The following is a 10,000-nucleotide window of genomic DNA, read 5'->3' on the forward strand; positions in this document are numbered from 1 at the left end:
CCAGAGTGGGTTAAGCCATGTCAGCAGCCACTGAGAGCAAAAGCCCAAGTTCTCCCCAAACTGTAATGAAGTTGATCTCTAACAGGTGCAACAGGAAAATGACCTAGTTGATGAATGCCAAGTCATGAGGCAGATATGGTCTTTGTGAAACCTTTTTAAGAATTTAAATTTGCACAAACTGATGCAAGAGATGAGAGATACGAAGTGTGATGGAACTGGGAAAGAAGAAAAATGAGAAAGAAAAAAAGGAAGAAAGAGAAAAAAAAAAGGGGGGGGGGGAGAAGGATAGGAAGAAAAAAAAGGGAAAGAAGAAAGGGTGAAGACATAAGGAAGACTAAAAACAAATTACAGTACATGTTTGAGCAACTATGTAACTCTTGTATTCTGGTTTGAATAACAAACTGCAGGTCCTCTATACTCACATATATTTTTTACATACATGTTTCCTTGGAGGCTTCAAGACATACTATAGCTTTCAGGAATTGTTACATATTGCTATCTGGATCCTGAAGTACTTTTTATTTTGATCAATAAATAAACATGTATTTATATATGCATGTATGTATGTATGTATGTATGTATGTATTTATATATGCATGTATGTATTTATATATGCATGCATGCATGTATGTATGTATGTATGTGTATGTATATGTATATGTATATGTATATGTATATGTATATGTATATGTATATGTATATGTATATGTATATGTATATGCATATGTATATGCATATGTATATATATATATATGTATATATTTATGTATATATATGTATATGTATATGCATATGCATATGTATATATATATATATATATATATATATATATATATATATATATATATATATATATATATATATATATATATATATGTATATTATACACATACATATAGATAGTAGATAGATAGATATAATGAAAATAGTAAAAACAATATTTATAATAATAGTAATAAAAGTAATGAGCAGCTCTCCAAAGAACCCCTGCTAGTCTCTATCTGATTCAAATGAGCAATCAGTGCAACTTCAAACGCATCACATGTGTGAATAAGTTGCACGGCAATGCCTCACTTGGGGAACCCATGTACCGAGAGGGCCTCAACACACGGCTTCACAGAAAGATCATACTGAGAGTGTCATGATATCTGCCATCTGACCAGTGTAAAGAGCAAAATCCACATTCTGATATATTACTAACTTGCAGCAAAAAATTCATTCAAAATCCATACAACTTCTATTGCACCTACCAGCAATAGAAGTTTGATATGCAATAAAGGTTCCTGTCTTTATAACTACTTATATACAAGGGGGAACACAACTTAAATGAGAATGTAGAAGTTGCATAAACTTGAAAAAAAGATATCAACTCCAGGCTCCCTAATTGTGAAAAGTATAAATTAGAAACAAAAATAAAAAAATCACATATACAAAAAGAAACAAAAAGAATGTGAAGAAATCTGCTTTGCACGCATCTGTTGCGTAAAGCAAATAATTCAATTTTCCAAAGACCCAGATTTCTACAGCTGTCACTTCTCTGCCACTTCAGTGGAATTACTTTCCATGTTCTTTCATTTTTATTCTTGATTTTCCATACGCCTAAGTAACAATCTTGCTGTCGCTTCCTTGACCTTTTATTGCCTGGGCTAAGCATCTCCTCCTCCTCCTCCTCCTATTATCCCTCAGCTACAAGTCCCACTGTAAGCACTGGAGAGCAGGGAGGAAAGGAAGAGGGCAAAGGGGGGAGGGAGGAGGCAGGGTGGCAGGGGGGGGGGCAAGGGAAGAACTATCTGGGCCAGCCAATGATGATGCAGGCAGCTGACAGCCGCCTGGCCCCCCTGGTCTGCTTCCCTGAGCGAGCACATCCTGTCCGTGTGTTGTAGAGTCTGATGCCTTGAGCTGGGCCTCCTAGAGCAGCCCTGAGTGAGGCCCCTCCCTCATGCTGCTCTGCTCCAGCATTTCATCTGGGTGCTGCACTTCTTCCAAGGCGCCCGTTATAAATAAGGTCTTATTTCTGCTTACCTTACATGATAATTAACATGTACCTGTGGAGAGAAAACAAGGGTTCTTAGACCATGCCAGCAGATGCAAAAAGAGAGAAAGAGAGAAAGAGAAAGAGAGAGAGGGAAAGAGGGAGAGGGAGAGAGAGAGAGAGAGAGAGAGAGAGAGAGAGAGAGAGAGAGAGAGAGAGAGAGGGGAGAGGAGAGAGAGAGAGGAGGGGGGGGAGCAGAGAGAGAGAGAGAGAGAGGGAGAGAGGGAGAGAGGGGGAGAGAGAGAGAGAGAGAGAGAGAGAGAGAGAGAGAGAGAGAGAGAGAGAAGAGAGAGAGAGAGAGAGACAGAGAGAGAGAGAGAGAGAAAGTAGAGAGAGAGAGAGAGAGAGAGAGAGAGAGGGAGAGGGAGAGAGGAAGGAGAGAGGGAGAGGGAGAGGGAGAGGGGAGAGAGAGAGGGAGAGAGGGGGAGAGAGAGAGAGAGAGAGGGGGAGAGAGAGAGAGAGAGAGGGGGGGGGAGAGAGAGAGAGAGAGAGAGAGAGAGAGAGAGAGAGAGAGAGAGAGAGAGAGAGAGAGAGAGAGAGAGAGAGAGAGAGAGAGAGAGAGAGAGAGAGAGAGAGAGAGAAACTGCTCACTGTCACTAAGTTTAATAATCCTCACTGTACTACTTTCAGACCTACAGCTTTCCAAAGTCAGCATAAACTTGTGTTTTGTGATGTTTTTTAAGGGAAAATTGACAGGGGAGGTCTGGGCTGCAAGGAGCATAGAAGAAACAAATTCTGTCTTGATGGTCAGTTAGCTCAACAATCAATATAGTTATTAACAAAGTGTATAGCTTTACAGCCCTTTTTAGTTGCCCTTACCTAAAAATACTAAGTTGGCAACTTCGTTCTTTTCCGGGCAATTGCATCTTCAACCGCACGGAGCTGTTTGAGGAGTTCCTCCCTTCGGTTGGCCTGGGGCTTCTTTGTCTGAGGGGGGGCGGCTGGCAGGGGGGCTGGGGGGCTTCGTACCACAACCTGTGGAGTGGGAAGGAGCATCAGGGAGAGGTAAGTAAGTGGTAAAATACATCATTCACAAGAAAAGAGAATAAAATGATTAAAAAATATACATTAGCCACTAAAACAATTACAATATTCTACAGTGCAATGCACTTTCTACTAAAAATAACTGTACAATATGTGATCTTAAACTTCCTCTTGAAACCCCAATAAAAGGAAAATTTTATTTCTTCTAAAAAAAGACAAGTGTGCAATGCAGAAGCTGCTGACCTTCTGTGGTGGTGGCTCTGGAGGCGGACTCTCCGGCTTGCGCTTCCTGATGACTTTTCCATCGGTGTCTGACTCACCGCCTGGAATGCAAGATGCTTTTAGTCTTGATTACATGAGGATAATCAACATGTAAACCTATTTTTATCATTGTCAATATCTGACTGACTACTTACCATGTCAGAGAGTTGGCACAATTTTGAAAATATTAATTATTATGATAATGCTCATTATAATCATAGACCCAGGATTTTTCTCTTTAAACTGATGAAGTTGGGGAGGATTTGGCTGTAATTGGCCTAATCACCAGGGTATTTTAAGCATGCAGGCCTCATGCCTTGGGTTATTCTCCCACAATGGCTGCAGCTGACTGCTACATGCCCGATCACCCAGCATGCTAGCCATGCGAAAAACTATAACAAAATATCTCATCTGGCAAGTACTGCCGACACAAGACATGATATCTTGTCACCCGGCATTAACGGGTTAATACTGTATATTATCACTGGCCATTCCTCAGGTCCTCAGCCCATACTCACTGTCATCCTCCTGCGGCAGCACTGGCTTGTCCAGGCGTCTCATGGCCGACCCCTTCAGCGTCAGCTTAATCTGCTGCTTTTGTCCTGAGAGCTGAAAGTGCAAGGAATTCAATGACAGAGTTCATTGTAGCAAATATAGATAAAGATATAAATGAGATTGAATAACTTCACAACACACGAGATGTAATTAATCCATGTTAATTACATCTCTTGCATTGTGAAGTTCTTCAGTCTCATTTATACCTTTATCACTGAAATACACTTAGAGGATATTTTTACTCAAATCATTTCAAACTGTAAATAACTTGGGAATATACAAGTGTGCACAAAATGAGAACCCAATTCCATTTTCTGAACATATTCATTATATGCAGTACAGGTCCTTAATCATTAAATCTACAGTTGAATAACAACAGATCTAAAAAACATACTTTTTTCATGCCAAACGTGACCTCTTATAACTAAGCCTTTGGACATTTTTTGATAATTGTATTTTCTGAGATTCTGTCACTGAAACACCCAAAACAGTAAGAGAGAAAGCATACTTAAAAAAGTCCGCCATTTCCTGCATGCATACAAAGAGGGAAAGAGAAATTACCTTCATAGGATCCATGGCTTTGCTCTTGGCCTGGCCGTAGGACACAGTTCCTTGGGTCATCCTCCTCTTCTCACCTGCTTCAGAGGGGAGAAACTGTCATCATGTAATACGAGCACAAGGTGTGAATACAGATAGATATGATGAAGGAATTAAGGGAGAAAAAAAGAATATCAGAGACTAATACTTTGGGGAAAGAAATCTACGTAGGAAAAGGCAAGTAGCACGAGGGATGACCGACCTCTTCGCCTGCTCCCCACGCTGGAAGCTGAGCTACTGCGTGAGAAACTGGACCTCGAGCGTGACCTTGATCTTGAGATGGAGCGCCCTCTTGAGATAGACCTCGATGAGGCTGAGCTGGATCTTGAACCTGACCGAGACCTTGAGCGACTGGACGAGAACGTTCTCCCGGGTCTGTGCGACAAGAAAGGAATTTAATTTAAAAGTAAAAATACCTAAAGTTCATATACTAATCTCATAAATTTATAACCTGTATAAAACTGTATGTGAAAAATTAACTTTTAAAGAGCTAAATTAAAGAAAGTACGAACATTAAATGTCCAAGCTTTATGAAATGTAAATAAAGTAAAAAGTTTAGGAACAGTTAACATTTAATCAAGAGAAAATTATATCCAAATAATAAATGAAGAAACTGAGCAACCCGTGCGCACCTTCCTCGTGGCCGTGATCCCGATCTTGACCTGGACCTGGAGTAACTCTGGTTGCTGTCCTTCCGCATGCGGCCAAACCTGTCAACTCTGCGGCAGATAACAATCATTTCACCATTAAATAAATAAAATGACTACAGAATCAAGGGAAAGTATGCATACATATAAATATAAATATAAATATATATGTATGTATATGTGTATATACGTGTATATGTATATGTATATATGTATATATACATACATATATCTATATCTATATCTATATATATTATATACATACATACATATATACATATACACACATACACATATACATATAAGTCTGTTGAATACCAGTTCTTTTATAAATACGCAAAATTACAGAATTATTGTTTATGTATGATATATGGATAAAATACATGTTATTAATGTTTGCACCAGATTAATAAATCCCATACATATTAAATCATGGCCTTAAAAGCAAATGAAATAATTGCTGATTCTTCTGCAAACAAGAGCAAGATGTCAACCAAATCACATGCACATGGATTAGCAACCAAAAATGTTTAAAATGTTAAAAAAAGAAAAGAAAAAAAGACATGGATGAAAAGATAAGATAAGATGATGAAATAAAAGTATACATACAAATACATAAAAGACACAAACATCACAAAAGGCCAATTGTGTCCATTTATAGAAAATATGTTGACCCTATATAGAATGGGCAACGTAAATTTTTTTTTTTTTATCTTTATAACTTTATGATGTTAAATCCATTCTCTTCTATAAAGAGTAGTAAACATGGAGGGATACTATCAGAACACTGTCAGTAAGCAAAGAATATCCATCTGTGAATCAACTCAATGTTTTAGTGAAAAAAATTGAATGAATAGATTGCATGTAAATAATTGCATTTATGATAACAAATAGCAAAACTCTTCAGCATCAGAGCAAGATCAATGACAAGGTATTATATCAAATATGTTATTGTATCTTTTAATATTAGATATGAAGGAGATGTAACAAAAATGGCAACATATACTTTAGAAGTTAAAGCGTTTAAAACATGAATATGCATCACTTTGTTTTAACCTTCCAATCCGAGGATGCACGTGATTTCTATTTTCTTCAAGACTAATGGTTTGATATGCAAGTCTATATATGATATATCAGCAAAGTAATACTAATCAGCATTTGGTATAATGCTCTAGTTACACTACTGCAGGAACAAATACCTTAATTTCAATAAAAAGAAAAAAAGCACAGTAGGAAAGTGACCCAACGTGAAAAATGGCTGTTGCAAAAGGGCTAAAGGTTTCCCTACAGACAAGCAAGCCAGTGATCAAGAAAGCAAGCAAGTCCTGGAGCAAGCAACTAGCACTGACCTCTCCCTCGGTGGCATCTTTGAAGGCTTAGGCTCCTGTCGCTGCAGTGGAGGAGGAGGCTGAGGTCTGAGGGAGGGAGATAAGAGGTTGCAGCTTATGGCAGACCCACTACACAGCACCGAATTCCAACAGAACCACTTAGGGGGTCAGCAAGCAAGGGAAGGGGAGTCAGGAAAAAAAATACACAGGAAAAAGAGAGAGAGAGAGAGAGAGAGAGAGAGAGAGAGAGAGAGAGAGAGAGAGAGAGAGAGAGAGAGAGAGAGAGAGAGAGAGAGAGAGAATGAGGAGAGAGAGAGAAAGTGAGGAAAGAGAGAGAGAGAAAGTGAGGAGAGAGAGAGAGAGAGAAAGTGAGGAGAGAGAGAGAGAGAGAGAGAGAGAGAGAGAGAGAGAGAGAGAGAGAGAGAGAGAGAGAGAGAGAGAGAGAGAGAGAGAGAGAGAGAGAGAGAAAGTGAAGAGAGAGAGAGAAAGTGAAGAGAGAGAGAGAAAGTGAAGATAGGAGAGAGAAAGTGAAGATAGGAGAGAAGAAGTGAAGATATGAGAGGAGAGGGAAACAGAGAGAGATGAGAAATAAATGGAGGGGAGAAAGTGAAGATAGGAGAGGAGAGGGAAATAGAGAGAGAAACAGAAAGAGATGGGAGATAGAGGGGGAGAGGAGACAGAAATAGAGTGAGATAAGAGATAAATAGAGAGGGAAAGGAGAGAAAAACAGAGATATGAGAGAGATCAATAGAGAGGTGAGGAGAGGAAGAAAGTAAGAAAAGAGAGAAGAGAGATATAGAAAGTGGAGAGGAGAGGAGAAGAGAGGAGATAAGATGAGGGGAGAGAAGAGGAGAGAAGAGAACGAGAGAGAGCAAATGGTCAAGTTAATTTATATTGAGAGAAAAGGATAAAGGGAATTAGTAGGGTAACATATAAAATATTCTTCTGTTGCTTTCACTACGCCTTGTGATGGATTCCTTCGGGTTATTAATCTTTGTTTCAACGGAGCACAGAGTTGTTTCTTTTAATCTATAACTTAAACCTTTTACAGATTACACATAGGATTCTCAGGTCAAAATCCAGACACACTAGATACATTTGGCTACCTCAATGAACTGATTTCCAAAAAAAAGGCATAATGCTGTGGATTCTATAATACCCTAACAAGCGGTTAACTGACGCAATCAATTTGTGAAAAAGCTGAAATGAAACATTGATCAGGTTAAAGGTATGTGACCTGTCTTCATGGCAGGACAATCTCATAACCCACTCACTTCAGGGCTTATATTTGTGTAATGCTGCTCCTGTCAGCTAGATAACAAGCACACTCAGTGTCTAAGTGTGAGACCTTTCCCTGCGCACTCCGTGCAGCATCTTTATAAGCACTTTTCCCCAGTCCACCCCAACAGGGTGATAATTAGAGGTTTTTGTATTTGTTTATATCATTTTCAAAAGTGTATAAAAATGTCTATACAAATAGATTTCCTATAATTATGTACATATGCAAAATATAAAACGTACGTTTTGAGGGAGAGATCATGGCGAGATAGGACAATACTTGGTGGAAGCAAAATATTTGCATGATATGCAGCCATATTCTAAGTCCCTAAAGGCGCTGTCACACTAGCCTATTTTCCGTCGTTTTATTTCGTCAATTTTCAAAAATTGTCAATTTTTCGAGGCGCGCAGTCACACTAGGAGCCCTCGGCTTAGTAATGCGATACTCGCATCGCATTTGTAAACAATGGCGCCGAACAAGCGATAGTGCGCGGTTATAGCTTAAGTATTAGCAGTTTTAGCTAGATGCTGATGCGTAAAAATGAAAAAAACAATAAAATATTCTAATTTGAAAGTCTGTCTTCTGAAGGCCTGTGTCCAGCCACAGTATTTTGTGTTTCAAAATGGAGGAAAAATAGCGCTTCTGCGGGCGGACGAATGTAAAAAATGAAGTCGATCACTTAAAACAAATTTTATTATGGAAATAAAATTTAGATTTACATACTTCTCTTTGTCAATTTTAAAACTATAATTTAGAAATAGTAAATTTCTTTATATTTGATTATTTTTAATGATTTAAAACAAATACGAATATTTAAAAAAATATAGTGTCTTGATTTGATTTGATTGGCCAAATAGGACGACGGGGAATGTTTCACGCCGGAAATTCGCGAATTATTCGTCTGACTAGGAAAGATGCAATTCGCTCAAAATTGACGGAAAAGTGCTAAGTGATGGACAGACGCCTTAAGTGCGCCGTGTACTGTGACATGATCATGCCGCGATTTTTATTCAATGAAGCGCGGGTGATGATGGCAAAGCGTGGAAGGAAAGTATTGGGAACAATCGTGGAAACTCCGTAGAAGGGGGGGGGGGGCTTGTCACGGATAGTTACACGAAGTGAAAAAAATCATATTTTTACTGTACTTTTCTTCATTATACATCATTATGAGCATACTACGTTTGGGAAAAGATAATACCTATATTGGTTAGTTTAGGCATCATTGTCCTTAGACACGGATTACAACTCTTTTAGGAAAAACATGGGATTCTTGTGATTTTCAGTTTTTGTTTTACTTATGCGGACTTTTCGAAGAGAGCGCAGAAGTTGAATTAATGAATGGTTTAAAAGTCGTCAGGGACGTTAAAAGTAAAGCATATTAATTATATAGAAATATGTATCATTAACTCTATATGTATGATATATTAATAATAGTCGCATATATGTACTAGTATATACAAAGATAAAATAAGGTAGATATGTTCATTAAACACTCGATCCCTCTCATCCCATTTGTTTTGATCGAGAGTAGTGTGAAGAAATTACCAACAGCGTCGTTTCGTGAATATGGTTGTCCAATTCTTTAAATAGGAACAAGTACTAACCGGACCGGATTCATATACCAAAATTTGAAAGTATTTATGGTTACTGGCTACCTATGATGTCTGTTTTTTCTCTTATGACTTTGTCGTTTGGACAGTTCATTCATACGAAATCTGGTTAACTTTGGAACGGTGGTAAACCTGAAGCATCTGCGCAAACTTGCCACGCTTTGCGTATAGATTACCGGGCATTCTTAATACAGCTGATGATGTCATGTCACTGAGTGTAAGTGGGTTAAGATAATTACCTTTTCCACAATCTTCAGTCCAGTATCTGCCTCTTCAACCTTTGGTTACATCAGCTGGATAATCTATTCCATTCCATCATTCATGTATTCATCATTTTTTAAAAACCTTGCTATTGTTACAAGAATGAGGAAAAGAGGGAAAAGAGTGGAAGATGGAGAAAAGAAGAGGGAGGAGGAAGAGGAAGAAGAGGAGGAGGAGGAGGAGGAGGAGGAGGAAGAGGAAAAAGAGGAGGAGGAGGAGGAGGAGGAGGAAGAGGAAGGGGAGGAGGAAGAAGAGGAAAAAGAGGAGGAAGAGGAGGAAGAAGAGGAAAAAGAGGAAGAGGAGGAAGAAGAGGAAGAAGAGGAGGAAGAAGAGGAAGAGGAGGAAGAAGAGGAAAAAGAGGAAGAGGAGGAGGAGAAGGGGGAAAAAAAGAAGAAGAAATAAAAAGAAACAAAAAGACCAAAGAGAAAAAAAATCTCAATGAATGA

The 10,000-nt window shown here is 38.6% G+C and overlaps 1 protein-coding gene across 10 annotated transcripts in view; it reads right to left on the reverse strand.

The window, feature by feature from the left end:
- The window catches only part of LOC122257662 (uncharacterized), a 28,835-nt gene that overhangs the window by 1,153 nt on the left and 17,682 nt on the right, over positions 1-10,000 (reverse strand). For 5 of the 10 annotated variants that reach the window (XM_043023093.2, XM_043023094.2, XM_086534129.1 and 2 more), the window contains 8 exons: positions 6,426-6,491; positions 5,062-5,148; positions 4,632-4,804; positions 4,394-4,470; positions 3,796-3,886; positions 3,260-3,339; positions 2,852-3,007; positions 409-2,045 (listed from right to left, as the gene is read on the reverse strand). In XM_043023093.2, the coding sequence (XP_042879027.1) occupies positions 2,861-3,007; positions 3,260-3,339; positions 3,796-3,886; positions 4,394-4,470; positions 4,632-4,804; positions 5,062-5,148; positions 6,426-6,491 (721 nt within the window). In that variant the 3' untranslated portion in view covers positions 409-2,045; positions 2,852-2,860. Of the gene's footprint in view, positions 2,046-2,851; positions 3,008-3,259; positions 3,340-3,795; positions 3,887-4,393; positions 4,471-4,631; positions 4,805-5,061; positions 5,149-6,425; positions 6,492-10,000 lie in introns of all 10 variants that reach the window. The other 5 variants (XM_086534127.1, XM_043023092.2, XM_086534132.1 and 2 more) reach the window with 3 other exon arrangements.

This window comes from Penaeus japonicus, unplaced genomic scaffold (genome assembly GCF_977035675.1).
Source record: "Penaeus japonicus unplaced genomic scaffold, GWHDUDI00000001_assembly GWHDUDI00000040, whole genome shotgun sequence".
Classification (NCBI taxonomy): Eukaryota; Metazoa; Arthropoda; class Malacostraca; order Decapoda; family Penaeidae; genus Penaeus; species Penaeus japonicus.